Source organism: Uloborus diversus, chromosome 6 (assembly GCF_026930045.1).
Source record: "Uloborus diversus isolate 005 chromosome 6, Udiv.v.3.1, whole genome shotgun sequence".
NCBI lineage: Eukaryota > Metazoa > Arthropoda > Arachnida > Araneae > Uloboridae > Uloborus > Uloborus diversus.
Genome location: NC_072736.1, coordinates 108,443,613 through 108,466,105, shown reverse-complemented (window position 1 = coordinate 108,466,105; position 22,493 = coordinate 108,443,613). Strand labels below are relative to the sequence as shown.

The 22,493-nt window shown below is 33.7% G+C and overlaps 1 protein-coding gene across 4 annotated transcripts in view; it reads right to left on the bottom strand.

Moving 5' to 3' along the window:
• Window positions 1–481: 481 nt before the first annotated feature.
• LOC129224428 (SEC14-like protein 2) overlaps window positions 482–22,493 on the bottom strand; it is a 65,041-nt gene continuing 43,029 nt past the window's right edge. For 2 of the 4 annotated variants that reach the window (XM_054858878.1, XM_054858877.1), the window contains exons 10-13: window positions 22,354–22,440; window positions 15,862–15,968; window positions 2,665–2,977; window positions 482–689 (exon numbers count right to left, since the gene is read on the bottom strand). In XM_054858878.1, the coding sequence (XP_054714853.1) occupies window positions 583–689; window positions 2,665–2,977; window positions 15,862–15,968; window positions 22,354–22,440 (614 nt within the window). In that variant the 3' untranslated portion in view covers window positions 482–582. The remainder of the gene's footprint in view (window positions 690–2,664; window positions 2,978–15,861; window positions 15,969–22,353; window positions 22,441–22,493) is intronic. The other 2 variants (XM_054858881.1, XM_054858882.1) reach the window with 2 other exon arrangements.

Genomic DNA, 22,493 nt, shown 5'->3' with positions numbered 1-22,493 from the left:
TAGCCCTGGCTAATGGGCGGTAATTTACTGAATATACCTTGCCTCGCGTTCAATCTTCGAGTTGAACCGAACCATTGCTTCGGTCACTCGTCTGGTCTGCTTATTCCATATTAGCTTCCAGTTTGTTTGGCACTCTTGGCTTCCTTAAGAGGTTTTCCATCTCCAGCTCAGTCACGTTCCTATGCCGGGCTGATGAGTGCTAATAAGCACGAAACTGCAGTCCTTGGCTGGAAATGACTGAGCTGGCGGTGTATTTCACGTAAATATTAGATAATTATTTCACTGTTCGTTAATGTGCCCATAGTTATGTAATCAATAAAGAATTTGTTTTTAAAACAGTCTTAGTCTATTAATTTGGCTAGCACTGTACTTAAATAATTCAACTGTAGCTAAATTTTCATCCGATAAGTATCCAAACAGCGTAGTTCTGGTGTTAAACTAATAACATACAATTTGTAACACTTTGACATATAACTTAGCACTCACGAATTTTATTGAAACTTAAATAGTCTGATTAAATATATGAATGACACTCAAAAATATAATGCTACTTTTCAATAAAAGTATAAATTTGTGGTGCATTCAAACGTTCTCAGTCTTCTTTTCATCATTTGGACGTATTACGTTGATCTTGAAAAATATTTCTTTCGATCTCATCCAACTGTAGGTGTTGTCGAAGACCATGACATCTGAAAAAATATATAGTAGGTATTCAATAAATAAAACTATACAAATTCCATTAATCTAAAAATATATAACTTACATAATTTTTTGAATTATTTTTTTTTATTCTTAGAAGCAAGCACAGTCATTGCGTTAATAGTCACACAAAAGAACTATTTTTCAAGATAAGTTTCGAAATTGGCTTTATGAAGCGTGCGATGTGAAATTGTAACGTTGGTGAATTTTTTGTCAAGTCAACTATTTAAACAATGCTTCGTAGTTATTAAGTAAGTAAGACATTTTTTTTCTTCATAAGAAAAAACTTCATTTTGGTAAAACTGCTTATTTTTATTATTATTTATTTTCAAATCGTAACCTGCATTAATATACATACAATAAGAGTTTCATTACTCTTTTAGTATATCTTTGACGCTTTTTAAATACTTATGATAAAATGTAGCACAACAGATACACTAGGATTGAATATCTGCTAGGATTTATGTACCTTAAAAACCCTTATAGCACAACGTGTCACTGCAAAATTACAAAGACGTCATTGAGAGTCTCAAACGTCACAGTCACGCATTGACGGAATTGTGTTGTTTCGTAGGAGTCAAATTTATAGCATGTTACATTGGGTTTCAATGTGACGTAGCAGCAACAATTGTTTTGTGACCTTGAAGTTGTCAGTGCTATCTTTGTGACGCCACCGCAAACTACCACTCGTAAGTCATTGTGAACTACTCAGCAAAATGGATTGTTGATATGAAAGTTTTACAAAGAGGTAGGATTAGTGTTACTTTAAATTGAAAAATTTTACTATTTTTTACTCCAAGTGATCTCAAGTAGACCTCAAGTAGATCTCAAGTGACAAGAAGCATCATATATTCACATGTGCTCACATTTGCTCTGCTTTCCATAACGTAGATTAAAACAGTAGGTTATAGCACTTTGAAGATTTACATCAGTGATCTTACTTTGATATAAAGACCGCTCCAAAGAGATATATCAACTGGCAAGCGATAGTGAAGAACTGTGTAGAAAACCTTTTTTTTTCCTTTATAATGGGACTGCGTTAGGCGCCTTACCCTTTTTCATTTTTAGTGTGATTCCTTGATATGGCACCCAGTCTTTTGCGTGCCACCATACAGGCCCAGATGTCAATGGTACACTGAATTTCGATACTCAGTTTCCCCCAGACGAAGGCACATGAACTGACTCTCTTCGATTCGAAAAACTGAATGGGAGCTAACGTTTTCTTCTTCTCGAAATTCTACGAACTTACCACCGCATTTCAGAACCTGAGACCAAGGCGCAGAAGGCCAAAGCCTTCTGCGCCTTAGTATATACTTAAGTTTTACTTAAGTATTACTAACTTAAGTACTTACTTAAGTTTTATTATACTTAGTATATACTTAACAAGTATATACTTACCACCACGCCACTCAGTCGCCTATGTGTGAGAAAAACATCCGAGTAAATAATATTTGATTACAACACTGCTTAAACTACCGAGTAGCTTACGGCATTTTTTAGAGTGAAACTTCGTAGCGCCTCAAGAGTGCCATTTTGCTTCCTATGGCAGCCCTATGGCACTCTTATAGGTACTATTTGCTTCCATATGGCAACTTGTGGCACCCTTGGAGATACCACAGAGTTCCGTACGGCACTCTTAAGCCATAGGGAGTTAAATGACACCCTTAAGGCGGTGCCTGTGATGCTACTACGTTTGACATTAAAATTTGCAGATGCAGATGCACCCGCAGATTTAACAGCGAATGACATCGGTTTTTACTGCTGATGAGTGTTTTCTTTCTTAGAGTATAAATCAATTCGAGTATAAATCAATTTATAGGTTATTGGTTTCTTTTTACCTTAAAGTTTTAAGTAGCAATATATATATTTCTTCTCGTACTATTTAAGTAACCACATTAAGAATAAACTAACGAGATAGGTTTTACATTTGCCTCGTATGTCATAAAACTCAAGTCACTTGCTTACATTTTCCAGATTCTTGACACTTGTACATACCAGCTTCTGCATACTCCTCCGTGTCAATTCGCTGAAGAGGGACGATTTCTTTTACTTTTTCTTCACCAGAAACATAGTCGTGCAAAAACAGTCCGAAACCTATGTCTCGAATTTTAGTTTCGAACTCCCATTCGATAAGGGACCCGGGTTCTTGAACTAGAATATTTTCTTCGTGGAAAGCGGCTCTAGATAATACAACTTTCTTTGTACCAGGCGCATTAGCCAAAGATCGTTTGCTCTTGTGGATGTAGTAGCTCTCTGGAATAATTCCACCTTGGTGAATCTGCAAAAAACCAACAGAATATTTGAGGCAAGAAGGTTTTATTGAACTGAGACGATATATATAGATACAAGCAGGGGCGGATACAGACAACCATTTTAGATGGAAGGAATAATGCTAGATATTGCAACCCCAGCCTCTCTCTCATGAACAAACCTACGCACAGTGGGGAGCCTAATGTTAATTTTGGACATTGGGCGGAAAATTAAACCATTTAGTTATGCATTTTTACTGTTGTATTGATAAACTAAGAACATATTCCCACTAATCTTACTAGTTTTTAACATTATTATCCGAAGATAATACCTTGAATTCGAAGAATTAACTAGCTACTTCGCTAAAAGACAATTTAGTAAACAGTAGATAACTTGTTTAAGAACTGTTCAAATTTAATAGTGTGATGTGCTGGGCTTTATGCACTCCTAATAAATAAGAAAAACACCCAAAAACGTTTCTTAGAAAATACGAAAATTTTGGAGATAATTTTCAAAGTATTTTGAATGTATTTTTTAATTACGAAAATCGCTAACAAACGCTAACAAAACTATTACATCCCAAGCATTGTAGAGAGTTTCAGCTTTCATAATCCTGTTTCAGTTTTTGCCTAAACCTGCCTATTCAAAAGATATTGAAAATTAAAGATAAGTATATATTTTACTACGAGGACGACGAAACGAATACGAAATGAACGTTGCACGAAATGTATTATTTACGTTGGTTTTTTTCACTTTAATCAAGTAAACATGTTTACAGTTTTCAGTTTGTTTACTTTTTATTGCAAATTATTTCAATTAAATACTTCGAGGAATCAGTTTCATTGTGTCATTTGTCGACTGTGGGACAAAATCATATGAGATGCTTAGAAGCATGGTTTCGTTTGCTTATTTCGGGGACTACAAAAATTGGTACTATTTTGAGTTATAAGTGACAGCAGACGAAAAAGACACAATAATCTTCCAAAAATACTTCTCATAAATTGTATGTACACAATAACAAACACATCACAAAATGAGTAAAAAATGAAAACAAGGAGCAGGCATATTTTGAAAAGATCAAAATATTATACATGTACATCAAGAAAAGTGTTTTTCTTCAAAAAGCAAACGTTTGTCCTTAATAAACATCTAATTTCCTTTATGACATTCTATATTAGGAGAATTTACAGCAAGCTGTTTACTTTTTAGAGCATTAAAAGCTATTTACTTTTGATTTTAGTCCAGCAAGTTGTCTAACAAACAATAGTAAACACTTTTTAATTTAAATATCCATTTAATACTTCACCAGATTTATCCAAAATAAATTCTGAAGGAATTATCATGCCTAAAAATTTCATCTTTTATTCTGAAGTATCATCGTCAGAATCCCCGAGTTCAGCTGTCCAATATCCGAAAGTAATCAGTGACGCTTTGGATTTTTTTTCGTGTATGCCAAGTTGTAAAAAGTCATTAAAAAAATAATTTAAACTATCGTCTGTTATTAAACAGCCATAAACGAAAAAAATAGAACATTGTGATTAAAAATGATTTTAACTTTAATTTTTAATCTATCATCTGCTCATGCTTCATTTAATGATATTTTCTAAATAGGTCTTGGCATTAGTTAGAGTTGTTGTTTATGTTCTAAAGGTTTCGCTTATCAATTATTGCTATTCGGTGATCTATAAATAAGTTTTTTTGTGCAGTCTAAAGTTTTGTACTTAACAATGTAATTCTACGATGGCTCTAGTGTATACGAATTCTAGTGTACGCTCGCTTTGGTAAGCAAACTTGAATGATATCGGTGCGTGACCCCATAGACTTGCTGGTGAAAGATGAGTTTCAAAACCAACCGTGACCTTTTTATTTTTTTAAAGACAAATTCTATTCCTTTTACCGATTACGACCTGGCTCTGGAAAAATGGATTGACACTCTTGGTTCTGAGATTACAAATACGACAAAGACGAAATTAAGAGATAAATTGAGAAAATGGTGCAACTATTTATCAACGAACTTCGTCAAATAGAACTTTGGAACCGTATCTCAGGAACAATGAACAGTTGCTGAATATGGATTTGTCTTTTTTGGAAGAATTCATTTATGAACTTGTGCCTTGTTCATCAACAGGTATTTCTCCTCCATTACGCTTGAAATCGTTTGAACATTTGACCGATCGACAAAAACGCAGAAAAACTGAACATTTAAGAAACTGTTCTGACGAAATGTTTAATTTTGTCTTAAACAAAAAGCTCAGGTCTGACGACGAGGCAGTATATATTTTTAATTTTATCCAAAACCATCCCGAGCATATTAAAATAAAAGAATTTTGTGAAAATCTCTCTAAACCTAATAATATTCCTGGTTACAATAAAAAAATATTAGCCATGTATGCAACTGCTAAACTTACGAGGTTTCAATATGATGCTCTCAGAAAAAATGCAAAAGATTTGGGCAGGAACATTTATCCGAGTTATAAAAAAATTCAAATTACTAAAAAAGAGTGCTATCCTGATAATGTAAAAGTTACAGATTCCGGAGTTAACGTAGGTTTACAAAATTTATTAGATCATACTTCTTCCCGATTCATAAAATTGTTATCTGATAAAATTGAAAAAAGCTCCCCTCAGAACCTCACTATGATAGTAAAATGGGGATGTGACGGTGCTTCCAACCAGTCGCCGTACAAACAATCTTCTAGCACTGAAATAGATGACTCAAACGATATTTATTATTAGTGTAGCCCCCTTAAAATTATTAAGAAAGATGAAGATATAGTGGTTTGGATCAATGAAAAGCCTTCTTCTACTAGATTTTGTCGACCAATAAGCTTCGAATTTGCAAAGGAAACGAAAGAAACGGCGACAAATTTCGTAGAAAAAGTGCAATCGCAAGTAGATACCCTTCAGCCATACATACTCGTATATCAAGATCATGTTATTACCATAAATTATGAATTGCATTTAACTATGGTGGATGGCAAAATTTGCAACTACTTAACGGAAACTACTTCCTCGATGCGTTGTTATATTTGCGACGCGTTACCTAAAGAAATGAATAATTTAAGTGTGGTGAACAAAAAAGTAACTAAAGAAAACCATTTTCGTTTTGGTTTATCACCCCTGCATTGTTGGATACGTTGTTTTGAATGCCTCATACACATTGCTTATAGGCTTGACTTCAAGGAGTGGAGGGCGAAGTCACCTGTCCACAAAGAATTGTTACAGCAAAGAAAGGCAAGAATACAAAACGACTTTAAATCTAAGCTGGGGTTGATGGTAGATTATGTAAAACAAGGCCATGGAACATCCAACGACGGAAATACGTCACGAAAGTTCTTTGCGAATGCAGAATTATCAGCTTCCATAACCGGAATAAATCTTGACATGATAAAACGATTTTGCAAGTTATTTCATCTGGATTCACGATTAAATTTAAAAAATTTGAAATATATACGAAAGAGGCAGCTTTGATGTATGTGAATTTATATGGTTGGTATTTTTTGCCCGTTGCAGTGCATAAATTACTTATACACGGACCCGAAATAGCTAAGTATGCTATAGTACCAATCGGTCATCTCTCCGAAGACGCTCAAGAGACAAACCATAAGTATTTTCGATCGTATAGGGAATTGCATTCAAGGAAAACGTCCAGAATAGATAACAATAGATATGTTTTTAATAATTTATTAATCAATTCTGATCCTCTTATCTCAAATTTGCGTCCAAAGATTTGCAGTTTGCACCACGAAATGTCACAACAAGTGAAGAATTTGCTTGAAGATGATGGAATGGAAATTGGCTAAAATACTGTTACATATTTCTTTAAAAATTGTTTTTAAATGTTAATTAAATATTTTATTTTGCACTAATGACTTAGTATTTGATTATCTTTACATTTTAAATAACAAAATATTATCACATTTTTAAGTAGAAATTGGTTTTACTGAAATGTCCAAGCTCTCCATACATTTGCCCCACTGTGCTACGGCTCTGGTTCGAGCAATGTCTGAAAAAACTTCCATGTCAGTAAAAAGTAGAGAATTGACCAGGAATAAGCCCCTTTTTGGGCATATACGTTACAAAATATAGTTTCATAAACAACACTTTAAAAACGATTCAGAAACGTTCCCGGAAAATAACAGGCAGCTGATGTGCCCAATTTCTGTCAGTAACATATCTCGCAAAAACCAGGAACGTTTGCGCTAAAATTGAGTAAACTTCCTGAAAAATCCAAATATCTTCCCGTTTAAAGCCAGTCGTGTCTCTGGAACTTCAGAGTAATCTTAGTTAGGGATACTATAACAGCTTGGCACCTTCCCGATTTATCAATACAGTTCTAAAGGAAAGTATGGCAAACATAGCCAAAGTTAAGCCAGAATTGCAAATTAGTATCAAGCATCTCACTTGATTGCAATTCTTGCAAAGCTACATAGCCCATAGTTATTTGCTTCCTTTGGGAGTCAAATCAACATGGACGAGCCGTAATCGAACTGAAGCCGATACATTTTATAAGTACTGCCAGTTAATCTTTATACTGGGATCTAAAAATATTTTTTCTTGAATAGAGATAAGTCCGCATTCGGACAACTTGTAGCAATTCAGGAAACTTTTTGACTACGATTTTTGATATTTCCAGGGATTGGATAAAAACCATTGAATTCCCAAAACGTTGCACGGAAAACTCAGTAACGTTTCGGAATTTTTTTACAGTGAAAGAAACGAAGTAGTACTTCAAACATTTACTTTCAAAAATACTTTATGAATTGAAAATACTACTAAAATTGCTTAAAATTGCTTGCATTTTATTCATCAAGTGTTTGAACACAATGTCGACGGATACTATTTTCGATGGTTTAAGGGGATCATGACCCCATGATTATCCCATTGTATCCCTCACTGGATACAGGGAGATTCAGAACAGCTTTTACAAATTAAAAGGGTTGACAGTAGACGTTTGAGGTTGAGGGGAGGTGTATGGGATTGACATCAAGGCGACCAATTGTTATTTAGGGACATTGGGCTGCATTCCACTTTAAAAGGCAGAACAAAGGTATATTGGAATTCCGACCCAAACTTACAACAGTGTTGGTGAAGAAAATGAATGATATCAAAAGTTTCAAAATCATGTTTTTTGATTAGTGCAAAACTTACAGCAAGTGGTCAAAATGCCACCCACGCGTGTGGTTTCACTAGTGACACAAGAGATATAATTGTTTTTGTAAAGCACAGCGTTTGCCCTGATTGTCTTTCTTTGATACCAACCGCACTTTTAAAACAAATCAGGACCGTTCCTGGAAAATAATGGGCAGCACAGCTAATGCGACCAATTTGCGCCTGTAAAATATCTTGCAAAAAAAAAAAAAAAAAAAAACTGGAACGTTTTCACAAAAACTCACTAACCTCCCTGAAATTATTCTGGAATCATTCTGAAGAATTCAGAAATCTCCCCAGTTAAATCAAACATGTCTTGGGAACCTTCAGGGAAACTTAAGTAGATTTAAATTAACCACTTGACGCCTTACTGATTTACCAATAAAGTTCCAAAAGCATTATTGCAACCATGGCCAAAGCTAAGAGAGAATTTCAAGGAAGAACCAAGCATCTTATTTGCTTGAAATTCGAGCAAAGCTTTGTAATCCAGAAACTAATTGAGGCAGTAAGAAGCAAAAGGATGTGAGTGGACATTTTCAAGTTTTATGTAGGGGAGACAGGGGACACTTGATCCCTGGGGATGCATGATCCCACAGCCAAAAATGTACCAAAATCATTCAGTAGAGTTTTGAAACCTGACAATTATGTTAAAGTTATACTTGTACATAAAAACTGGAAAAATTTTGTTTTTTTCAGCTATTTTGTTTTAGCTCAAGAAATGGTTGTCTAAATGTGTCAAGGGGAACTTTTTGTTAGAAAAGCATTCTGAAGTTTACATTAAACGTTAGATACAACTTTTTAAAAAATCGAAGTGTAATGTTGAAATATAGACAGTCTTTAATGATTGAGACCCATTTTTAGTAATTTGCCACTGATTGTTAATAATTGAACAAGTATGTTTGTAAAAATCGCATATTAGAGATACTTGATCCCTTCGTTTAGAGGGATACATGATCCCAGGGATCAAGTATCCATATGACAATATAAACACAATGAAAACAATATAACTGCTGTTTACTTAGTTGACATTAACTTTAAACATTAAAAACTTCCACTATAATATTAAAATCTGTTCGCGTCCGTCTGTCTGTCTGTCTGTCTGTCTGAAGATCGATCTTCTCGAGAACCACTGCGAATCGGGAGTCAAACGAGATACCGTTCAATTCGAAATTTTCCAAAGAAAACAATAGGACCAATCTCATAATTGTACTACTTTAACTAGCGGAGATATTAATTAAAACGTTAATTAACATAACGCTATTCAGGAATTTTTATTTCTTTCCTGTTGCCATTTTGCATATGGGTGAGCAAATAAAATTCTAATAACTGTGTCAAAAGAGATTTTTTTGGCTGCTGTCCAAATCTTAAAACAACGTTTCCATCTAGAATTTCATTTTTAATTAGTTTAAAATTGGTTGCTCTATTCGGATATTTATCGTCTGTCCTTTCTTATTTTTAGCCTACTTTCCCAGTCAAAGTCAGAAAAAGAAGAAAAAAGCATTGAAAGAAGGCTTAATGCATCTTAAAAATATCCCGAAAAACAAAAAAAAAAGTTAAAAATAAATAAAATAATTAAATAAATATCGAAAAATTAAAAATTGGAAAGTAGGGTATTGAGATGGGGAAAAATGTCTGTCGGTCTGTCTGTCGGTCTGTCTGTCGGTCTGTCTGTCTGTCGGTCTGTCTGTCTGTCCCCCCCCTAATAACTTTTGAATGAATAGTCCGATTCGAACAAACTTTTTTTTTGTTCGAAAGATCTCGGCAAGGACACCTCATTCCCATATTTCGCTTTTTGGTTTGAACTATTTTCTGTTCAATTTTGAACAGTTCAAATCCCTTAACATTAGCGCCTACGGGGAAACTGAAAGTCAATGTAGATTCCGTACTTGAAGGCGGATTTACTTCAAACAAATTTTGTTGGAAATAGCTCTTGACGCCGAACTCCAGACTCCGACTCCGAGAATTTAGGGGCACCTGAATCCGAATCCGACTCCTGTGCCCGACAATTAATCGGACTCCGACTCCGACTTCGACTATGACTTCCTAGCTTTGGCAAAAATTTATACACGGACAAATGACTGACTCCGATTCTTGGATATTCGACTCCGACTCCTTCATCCCAAAATTAGATTGACTCCGACTCCGGCGCTATGGTTTTCACTGTGAAATAATTATTGTTGATGCGATTTGTTTTTATTTTAACGCTAAAGTTTTTATTTCGGTATTCAGTTTTCGGTGAATAAACTCGAAGTCATTTATGTTTCTACATAAAGATACGCGCAGACGATTTTTTTTTTTTTTTTGACAATGAAAAGTATTTCTTTACGTTGACATTTTATTGTTTTTATTTATCTTGATAAGTGCATTAATTCATTTAAAAAATTATTTTTGGCAACAGGGGAAAAAGAAACGATTTTTTTTTTTTTTTTTTTTTGATAGGATGTATTTATTTTAATGAGCTTATTAACTTTTATTATTTTTTTTTCGTTTTGAAAGCTGTTGAAGATTTTTTTTAAATGGAAAAAAGTGTATTAGCTGCTTTGTTTAAAAGTTGCTGCTATTTTATTTGTTCGTTTTGTTTTTTTTTTTTCTTTTTTTTACGCATCTAATTTTTTTTGATGAGTGAGGAATATTTTATTCCTAGAAAGTAGCTTAAAATATTAGAAAAATATGTTTGAAAGAATTTGCGATTTTAGCTATTTTGAGAACATTGATCAGGTACTAGAAAGTAGTATGGGTATACGGGAAAGTAGGCTCGTCTAGTTCTAGACAGAACTTCTTGTTTCACATTCAACATTCTTAACTCTTTTCAGCGTATGAAAAATGTTTCTTTAGTAATGTTTATTGATTGAAGTGTAAGTTTATCATTCACCGGCCTCATATTTGGGTACATTTAGGATGTGCGACTAATTATGTTTATTTTGTTGGACTTTTTTCCGTCACATGGGTGAGTTTTCGAATTGTAATAAATCTCTCTTTCCTTCCTGTTTCGATTTTTGAAATACAGTTTGTATCGTTAAAAGAACACGTTAAATTAAGATTGTTTGGATTTCTTTAAGTGAAACAGAGTTGAACAAAAAAAATTGTTTTTAAGGATTTTAACTAAAGCTTAATTGGAATCTGATGGCTTGATATTAAATTAATGCTTATTGGTATTTAATAAGTCTTGGTGCTTTAGTTTCACGTAATCAACAAAAAAGTGTGTGTCATTTTATGTAAAAAGCTGATTGTAATTGTACTTAAATATTTCAGATATATTCTATCAGATTTAATTCAGTTTAAAGTGACCAGAGATTATAGTTGATAATGCATATATTTTCATCTTTTGTGCTAATTGAAAATACTCATAACTTGTATCATTGATAACTATGATTAACGTTAAAGAGAATTTTGACAAAAATATGCTCTACTGGTGTTTTACAAACCTTGCATTACGCGTATTTATTTACTTCTTAGCGCTTTAGAAACTGATGTCAGAGTAATACAAAAACATCAATTGGACATCTCTTTCATTTTTTTAAGTAGCCCGTGCAACGCCGGGCACGCAGGCTAGTCCACTATAATATTAAAATCTGTTCACGTCCGTCTGTCTGTCTGTCTGAAGATCGATCTTCTCGAGAACCGCTGCGTATCGAGAGTCAAACGAGATACTGATCAATTCGAAATTTTCCAAAGAAAACAATAGGACCAATCTCGTAATTGTGCGACTTTAAATAGCGGAGATATTAATTAAAACGTTAATTAACATAACGTTATTCAGGAATTTTTATTTCCTTCCTGTTGCCATGTTGCATATGCGTGAGCAAGTAAAATTCTAATAATTGTTTTAAAAGAGATTTTTTTGGCTGCTGTCTAAATCTTAAAACTACGTTTCCATCTAGAATTTCATTTTAAATTATTTTCAAATTGGTTGCCTATTCGGACATATCCTTTATTTTATCGTCTGTATTTTTTTTTTTTTTTTTACATTCAACGTTCTTAACTCTTTTCAGCATATGAAAGTTGTTTCTTTAGCTATGTTTATTGATTGTAGTGTAAGTTTATCATTCACCGGCCTCATATTTTGGTACACTTAAGATGTGCGAATAATTAGGTTTATTTTGTTGGACTTTTTCCCGTCACATGGGTGAGTTTTCGAATTGTAATAACTCTCTTTTTCCTTCCTGTTTCTATTTTTGAAACACAGTTTTTATCGTTAAAAGAACATGTTAAATTAAGATTGTTTGGATTTCTTTGTGAAACAGAGTTGAACAAAAAAAAAAAAAATGTTTTTAAGGATTTTAACTAAAGCTAAATTGGAATCTGATGACTTGGTATTAAATTAATGCTTATTGGTAGTTATTTAGTCTTGGTGCTTCAGTTTCACGTAATCAACCAAAAAGTATGTGTCATTCTATGTAAAAAGCTGATTGTAATTGTACATAAATAATTCAGATATAGTCTATCAGATGTAATTCATTTTAACGTGAGCACTGATTATAGTTGATAATGCATATATTTTCATCTTTTGTGCTAATTGAAAATACTCATAACTTGTATCATTGATAACTATGATTAACGTTAAAGAGAATTTTGACAAAAATATGCTCTACTGGTGTTTTACAAACCTTGCATTACGCGTATTTATTTACTTCTTAGCGCTTTAGAAACTGATGTCAGAGTAATACAAAAACATCAATTGGACATCTCTTTCATTTTTTTAAGTAGCCCGTGCAACGCCGGGCACGCAGGCTAGTCCACTATAATATTAAAATCTGTTCACGTCCGTCTGTCTGTCTGTCTGAAGATCGATCTTCTCGAGAACCGCTGCGTATCGAGAGTCAAACGAGATACTGATCAATTCGAAATTTTCCAAAGAAAACAATAGGACCAATCTCGTAATTGTGCGACTTTAAATAGCGGAGATATTAATTAAAACGTTAATTAACATAACGTTATTCAGGAATTTTTATTTCCTTCCTGTTGCCATGTTGCATATGCGTGAGCAAGTAAAATTCTAATAATTGTTTTAAAAGAGATTTTTTTGGCTGCTGTCTAAATCTTAAAACTACGTTTCCATCTAGAATTTCATTTTAAATTATTTTCAAATTGGTTGCCTATTCGGACATATCCTTTATTTTATCGTCTGTATTTTTTTTTTTTTTTTACATTCAACGTTCTTAACTCTTTTCAGCATATGAAAGTTGTTTCTTTAGCTATGTTTATTGATTGTAGTGTAAGTTTATCATTCACCGGCCTCATATTTTGGTACACTTAAGATGTGCGAATAATTAGGTTTATTTTGTTGGACTTTTTCCCGTCACATGGGTGAGTTTTCGAATTGTAATAACTCTCTTTTTCCTTCCTGTTTCTATTTTTGAAACACAGTTTTTATCGTTAAAAGAACATGTTAAATTAAGATTGTTTGGATTTCTTTGTGAAACAGAGTTGAACAAAAAAAAAAAAAAATGTTTTTAAGGATTTTAACTAAAGCTAAATTGGAATCTGATGACTTGGTATTAAATTAATGCTTATTGGTAGTTATTTAGTCTTGGTGCTTCAGTTTCACGTAATCAACCAAAAAGTATGTGTCATTCTATGTAAAAAGCTGATTGTAATTGTACATAAATAATTCAGATATAGTCTATCAGATGTAATTCATTTTAACGTGAGCACGGATTATAGTTGATAATGCATATATTTTCATCTTTTGTGCTAATTGAAAGTACTCATAACTTGTATCATTGATAACTATGATTAACGTCAAAGAGATTTTTGACAAAAATCTGCTCTACTGGTGTTTTGCAAACCTTGCATTACGCGTATTTATTTACTCCTTAGCGCTTTAGAAACTGAGGTCAGAGTAATACAAAAACATCAATTGGACATCTCTTTCGCTTTTTAAGTAGCCCGTGCAACGCCGGACACGCAGCTAATGTTAATATAATAAAATTTATCATATAAGTTCTAGATTTGAACAATAACTGCAGTAAATAAGCTAAACAATTAAAATATCAGTTCGCACTTGTAAACCACATAACACCTCAAACATATAAACATAAACTCACTCTACTAATGACTTGTGTTCTGATCAGCCAAACGAGCTTGAACAAGTTGAAATAGATGTCAAATTTCTTTTGAATGAAAAAAATGATTTTGCTATACGTGAAATACACAGCCAGCTCAGTCATTTCCAGCCGAGGACTGCAGTTTCGTGCTTATTAGCACTCATCAGCCCGGCATAGTAAAGTGACTGAGCTGGAGATGGAAAACCTCTTAAGGAAGCCAAGAGTGCGAAACAAACTGGTAGCTAATATAGAATTAGCAGATGGCAATTTACTGAATATAGATTTTGCTATAGTTGGATTTTCAAAAAAAGGGGGGGGGGGTTGTCCATTATGTAGACCCATTAGCGGATAGATTGCGAAGTTGTGTTTCTAGAGTTTGAAATGAGTTTTCTAAAGCGAAAAGGTAATATGCTTAGTTAATCTATTTTTCCTGAAAGAATGACAAAATGTGTTAAGCTGCACACATCCAGTTGGGTTGAGCGAAACTTTGCGAACTACAAAAAAAAAACAAAAAAAAAAACGAATTGTTTGCATTTGACTTTTTAGGTTTTGAAAACATACTCTAGGCTTTCTTTTCTTTTCCATGAGTACAGCGATACTTACATTTTTCTTCCTTCTTTTTAAAAATTAATTCAATTAATAGAACTCTTAATTTTATTATTGCAAAGAGAAGACGCAAAGAATTTGATTTTTGTGCTTGTCATCCTTTTGTTGTTGTTGTAATTTTAGCTTCATTACGCTACTTTAAAAGAATTGTTACTTTATTTATAAAATATATTGTTCACAACTGTATTCGAGAATAAGTAACTGATCAAAAGCATAAGTTCATTGAAGGTGTGTACATTTTTTTTTTTACAAATGAGGTAGTGAGAAGCAAAGGGATGCAAGTGGCAAAATCAAAAATTTGGAGATAACCAGTACAAATGGCAGGTGAACTCTTCCTCTGTCTTGGGGCAAAAGATAGTACTAGTAGCCCTGGTAGGTGCTGCTATATAGCATGATTTAGAAAAAAAATCAATGAAAACCTACCTAGGACGTAATCTCTAAATGCGTTTTACTCAAAACTTGAAAATGTCCACTTACATCCCTTTGCTTCTCACTGCTTCAAATGTCCTAGTGGAGTTTAAAACAATGTTATTTTGTACATTATTTTAATCTAATAAAGAAAATTAGAAATAGTGTTATTTTTCAGAAATATGATGCAGAAAACTAAAATCCATAAATAAATTGCTGGTCTAATGAAAATTCTATGTATTTTCTCAGTGGGATCAAGTATCCCTCATGGCTGGATCATGTTTCCCTTGATGTGAGCATACATGATCCCTTTATGAAATTATTGAAAAAAAATATTTTACCACTAATTATCTGTTTAATTTCAACTAAAAAAAAATACTGTCAGCTAGAGGAAAAAATTATCTTTGTTCACGTACTTAAAAAAAATAAATAAAACTGATTATTTGCAGCAAAGAAAAAAATTGAAAACTAAAGTGGTGTCCCCAGTCTCCCCTAAAATGTTAAGGCCTTAGGTAGGCTTTCATTGAATTTGTGTTTCTGAATCAGGCTGTTTTGCAGTACCTACAAGTAAAATCTTTTTAGAGGTTCCAGCTTTGGAGGAAGTTTACTCTGTATGTAAGGATGCTAAAAGCTTTCTACATATTCTCCTGGTATAGTAAGGTAAAAAAATATATATACAATATATATGTATAAATCTTACAAATGTTTTGCAATTGGGGTTGCCGTCTGGATCAGTCCTTTTGCCTCCTAGAAAGGCAGGTAGCTGTTCTGCGTCGATGCGGTTTAAAAGTTCTTCCTTCCACCCATCTACAAAAAATAAATATTTTAATAAACTTATGAAGAAATGTGAAACCCTCTAACAGTAAAAAATTGTTATCCCAAGAACTAAACAAACTTTAGCAATTTGTTTAGTAAAAATTCTAAAGCAAAGTTGCTCTATGTGCAAATTAAGCATACGGTACGGTTTTGCATTCTGTAACTCATAGTTAGATGAAAAATAATCGTTATATTTTCAACTTCAAAACTTTCCATTGGCTTATTATTCTAGTATTTTTTTAAATCCTGTTTAGATAAATCAACATTCTTTTAAAATAAACAGTAAGTTTCAAGTACGTCGATAGTTGACATTAATTGAAATCGCTTGGGTATCGGCACCAGTTAACTCAACTTTCGTAGCCGTTTAATGTATTTAGACTTTTTAAAATATTTTTCTCTCATGCAACTACATCTCATCTAACGTTTGGTAGCTTCTGGATCTTCTGCATTAGTTAATTCTATTTTTATTTGCTCAATTTTTGAAAAAAGATCCGACTCCCAGTAACAGACATTAAAAATTCTCTTGAAACCCAGTAACAAATAGGATGAGGAAAGGATGAATAATAGACAGAAATCCTCTTTTCTCTTCAAAAGTTCTTTATTTTTAGATCTAAAATATTATTAAATTCAAATGCAGATGAAACACCGGCAGACCTCGTGGTGGCTGCTCATAACCTTCCACCACTGCCTTGTGAATACCAGCTGGCTCATAAAATTCACTCTGATAACAGTAGATGGTTGCACCGTATTCATGGGTCGCAGCAGCATCAGTTTTGCCCGCCTAAAATTCTTATTATTTAAATCCAAACTTAAGACTGTGTTATTGGACCCTTGTCAAGGGCCCCCATAGGGGGGGGGCAAGAGGAGGCTCAAGCCCCCCTTAAAGATTGGAACTTTTTAGCTTTTAGTACTTTTTTCTTTGCAAAAATGTTAAAATATTTCCTCTCCAGCCATTAATGGATATTATATTAAAAATGACAAACTTTAATAACTCTAATCTGTACTGAAATCGGTTTCTATGGGGAAAATATCCTGCTAAACTATGGGGAAAATATCTGAGCCCCCGTTAAAATTTTGCATATGGACGCCCTTGACCCTTGTCTGTTACTGGTGCTATTACCCTACACACTGTTGACTGTAACAACGATTCAAAAACGTTCCTGGAAAATAATGGGCAGCTGATATGCCCAATTTCTTACAGTATATATCATACAAAAACCAAGAACGTTTTCCGCTAAAATTCAATAAACTTCCTAAATATATAAAAATCTTTCCGTTTAAAGACAGTCATGTCTCTGGTGAATTTTAGAGTAATCTTAAGCAGGTAGAAGAAAATAGCTTGGCACCTTCCTGAATTTTCAAGGAAGTTCCATTTGCAGTATCGCAAACATGGCCAAGGCTAAGACAGAATTTCACTCGCTGCAACTCTTGCAAAGCTATGTAGTCCGTTGGCTGTTTTGCGCCCTTTGGATGCATAATTCGTCTGGGCGGCCCGCAATCAAACTAGAGCCGATACACTTTATAAATTCGCTCAGTCAATTTTTAAACTGGGAGCTAAAGATATTTTTCACAGCAGTGAGAAGTCTGCCTTCTTGAGACTTGTAGCAATTCAGGAAACTTTTTGACGTTGATACTTGGTTTTTCCATAAAGTGGATAAAAACTATTAATATCCCGAAACGTTACACAGATAAACTCAGTAGCGTTTCGAATTTTTTTTTACAGTGTAAGAAAAATCCTCCACTGAATATTTTCGGGCAATATTACGGAATATCACTGATTTTCACACGTTTCTTGAGAAAAAGAAACTTGTATGCTAGTGAAATAGGTTCCTGAGTCGCGACAAGTTTCATTAATGCAGAATTCTCTCCCCCCTCCCTTCTGTCGTAAAATTATTCATAGTTAGGACCATGGAATTTCCCTGGGTTAAAAGGCATTTTATTCCCTGTTATAATCAACATAGCAAGTCTGTGTGTATCGCTATAAAATGAAATATTTTTCAGGAATCAGAATAATAATGAAGATACAAACGAAGGATTCAAGAGACGTTACCATGGCAACAAAACAAAACGTTAGTAACTTGAATGGAAGAGACATTTTGACAACTCGAAATAAAACACTTGTTTACTTTTTTTTCCAATTTAGATAGAAGCTTGGATCTCCGACCGTTGGTCAGGTTAGATGTGGGGTTTAACAAATTGCTCTTTAGAGTGCTTTCAAACAAAACTGGAACAATTTGTTTTTGTTCTTTTGTTTTATTGAATGTTTTAATGGAGAAATTAGAGTCTGGAATTGAAAGAAACCTTGAAATAATCGAGTTAAAGAAGCAAATAACTTCAACCGTCATTACGCTTGCGATGTTTTTCTGCATTTAAATCAGGGAAGGGGGCCATTGTAGACAGCGCCACATTTTTAGAAGGTGCCAAGGGCTCCTACAGGAGGCGTGTGAGTCTCTGAAGTCGCACAATTCATCTCCATTAATTGGTGTCGGTAGCAAACTTTTTCTTCCTCAAATTACGAAAAAAATCGAAATACAGAAAAAAAAAAAAAAAAATTCAACGCACTACAAAAATAATATGTAAGTTGTATTGCATTTCTTTGAAATGTGTTTTATTTTTTAATTTTTGAGCGTTACACCTTATTTTGGATTCCCATCTAAATATTACGTTCAGACAAAAATAGCATCGAATAAATAACATTTTCTCATTCTGCACACTCCTTGTGTTTGCATTAGTCCTGCAGTTTGTCATAGTGTTATTATTGAGCAATCACGAATAGCTTAATATCCTCACTTTAACAAAACTGATGCTGCTCTGATTTTTCATATTACTATGAAGACAATCGTTTTTTATTTTTATATAGAGAGCAAAATTTTTTTCGTCATAGTTACAAATCCTCTGCGGTTTGATTTTATTCATATTTATTTCAGGCCTTAACTCAAGCAAACTTTATATTTTAAAAAAAGTTTTTTTTTTTTGTAAAATTATGTTTTTTTTTTAAGTTAAAAAACGCCTATATAGGTTAACTTAAACAGAAAAACGTCATCCAATCGTCTTTAATATTTCCAGATTCCTAAAACCCATCATTTAAGTTTGATAAGAAATTAAAATACATAACGTTACACGCTGTAAATAATCTTTATGCTTAGTGTACTGGTGGATATCGGTCATAAAATCTTAATTTTTATTACCACATCCTAATTACCATTTCTCTTTTTTGGGATATGCATATGCCTCGTGCTACATATTATAAAAAGTCAACAGTACCACCACGGGTGCAAATTTCTGGACCATTTCCGTTTCATTTGAATAAACAAGAAACGAAACCCAACGAGTAAGGTCCTATCGCAATTCGTGATTGCGAACTATATAATTTTTTCGCAATCACGAATTTCCACGAATTTGTCCGCTGTGTCACGGAAACTCACAACTTTTAGGCAGGGTTTTGGATCACTACAAAATAAAATGCTTTTTAGAAATTGAAATAAAAAAGAAAGAAAGAAACGAAGGATTTGAAAATTGTTACCTACCCAAATAGTGCCTGAAGTGCAGCGAAGCCTTGAAAAATTCAGGTTTTTAACGCAAATAATTCCCACCATAATTAAGTTAGAGAATTGAAAAAAAAAATGCATAGGGAGAAGAAAAATCTACCCTTTCCAATGATATACTATAATGTTAATATGAGCGGGTAATTTTTCACCGCCATATTCGGGAATTTATGTGAGACGCCTTTTGGAGACTTCATTTCATAGTATGTAGAGGTGATTTTTTTTTTTTTTTGATTAATTATCTTTTATTAATGCCTTAACATTTTTATTAGCTAATTAATTTGAAGCTAATCATCATGCTTTAATAATTGTAGTTTTAACTGACATAGTACTAATTAATATAATTAACAGCTAAAGCTTCTGATTTAGTACTCCCCCATTTTTAAAGTTCATTCCGCCTTGGACCCCCCCCCCCCCCCCCCCAACAAAGTTCTTGCTACTTGCTTGCGGCCCTGATCATCTATTTTAAAAATAGTAACAAAACTTGCTTTATGCTGTGAGTGCTATGTAATTCTTCTTCATTCCCTTTTTAATATGGGACCCTACAAACCACTCCTCTTGTTAATATTACCAAAGATTGTCGACAAACTGCGTTTTAAAAAAGAACTTGTAAAAGTTTCCAGAGGGGAGGATCCTCCACCTCTCCTTTTCGCAAACATCGTTCAAGATCAGCATAAATTTTGTTTTAAGCGTTTAAGTTCCAATATGTTTCCGGTTGAGGAACTCCTCCCTCCCTAACATCATTGAAGGTCTTCAAAAACTACGTTTTTGGAGCTCAATTTCGAAAAATTGATGGTCTTCTGAAATCTACTCATGAATCATGGATTGCCTATATTTGCGATTCGATAAAATGTTGGGAGTAGACCTCACAATCTCTTTAACCCCTAACCTTATACCAAAGATAGTCTAGAATGCGTTTTTAAGTCTATAAATTAGAAAATTTTCTGGGATGGGCCTTGTAATCTCTCCTCCCCTTAACATCACCAAAAATCGTCTAAAACAGAATTTCTAGAGCTACAATTTCAAACAATTTCCTGGGGAGCGCTCCAAACCTCTTCTCCCCAACATTATAAAAGATAATTAGAATGCATCTTTAAGACTGCAAATTAGAAAAATTTCTTGGTGCGGGCCTTCAAATCTCTCCTCCACGAAACATCACGAAAAGATCGTATTAAACTGCGTTTTTAGCACTACAATTGCAAAAAAAAAAAAGAAAAAAGAAAATCCGCGGAGAACTCCTGAATTTCCTTCTTCTGGACATTATTAGACATAATGTTTGCGTTTTTAAGGTTTCAATTTTGGAAAATGGCCGAGGGGAGGGGGTCGCTCCCGAGCGCTTAATATTATGAAAGACAGCATGCATTTCAAAGATTACAAATCAGAAGAACTTCCTGGGATGGGCCCTCAAATCTCTCCTCCCTCTTACATCATCAAAAAGATCGTCTAAAACTGCATTCTTAAAGCTACAATTTCGAAAAATAGACAAGTGAGCGCCACCAAACCTCTTCTCCCCTAACATTACCAAAGATCGCCTGAAACGCGTTTACGGTTAGGTTCATATCGGCTTCTTCTTAAATCAGAAGTCCTATAGAGTCACCCCAGAATAAACAGTAGTTACAGAAATACAACCTTGAGGCAACGATATACACATATTTGTTGAAAAAAGGGGGAATTTATTCGGAATGATATAGCCTTCATGATAAACTTGAGTCGCCTAGTAAAAATTTCTTAAAAAATGCTCTGATTCCCATACCTACCAAATAGACCACATAAAATGGACCGATTCTCCGAGAAATCGGTCGAGCCATTTCGGAGGAGTTCAAGCACTAACACCTTGACAGGAGATTTTTATGTATTAGATGTAGAGATTTAATCAATATTTTATCTAATCTTTTGATACAGGGTGTTCTGAAAAAGACTGACTATTTTCATACATTTGTAACAGGAGAACGGTTAATGATAAAAAACAAATTCTTGCAGAAAATTCATGTGGTGGGTGCTAAATTTTTCCCCTCAGAGTTCTAAATTTTAGTTCAAAAATGTTTCAATAGATGGCGCTGCACATAGCAAGCCGGTAAGTCAAAAAAGAAGAATTGAAATTCACCGTTTTTCCTCCGATTGCTACATGGGATTACAGTCAACGATTGTTTGAAAATATTGTTTTGCTCTTTTGTTCATTATTTTCGAAAAATTATGATGTAGTTTCTTATAATTTTTTCTGGATTTATGGGCTTACTATCTGCAGCGCTATCTATTGGAAAATTTTTCAACTAAAATTTGGAACTCAGGGGGAAAAAAATTACAATTTTTCTGCAAGAATTATTTTTTTTTATCATTAACCGTTTTCCTGTTATAAATTTTTAAAAACGGTCAGTATTTTTCAGGACACCATGTATACGTCCGTTACTGAGGCACACCAACAAAAAGGATCAAGCATATTTGGAGTATAGTGCAGCTCTGGTTAGTTGAGCTGTGACCTTGACTATGCTTACCTGTTTTAGGGGAGTTTAGTGAAAAATAGACGTGTTATTGGCTCGGATTCTAATTAGAATATTTTTGAAAAGCTACAAAGAAAGTTTCTCAACTCAACTTAGCGCCAATTACCCCTCCCTATTTTCCGAAACAGAGGTAAACATTGTCTGAGTCGGAGCTCAACTTCTCAGAGCCTCACAATATTCGGAGCTTCTTTCAGACAGCAACTGATAAGTCTGTAAAAATAGAATCATCCAATAGCAATTTACCCAGAGTTCTAGAATAGCATGGATTTTAGAATGTTTTTAGAAATATTTACACATATGCGTATGTGGTTATAAATTAAGACTATTCCTTACCAGTTCCAAAGACATGAACTTTTTCTACAACTGTTCCAGCTAGGCACGGTTTTATAATTGAGAACGCAAACTGAAAGTACATGGATGCTGCAAAACAGATTGCATTCGAAGTAAAAACATGATCAATATTACAAAATAAA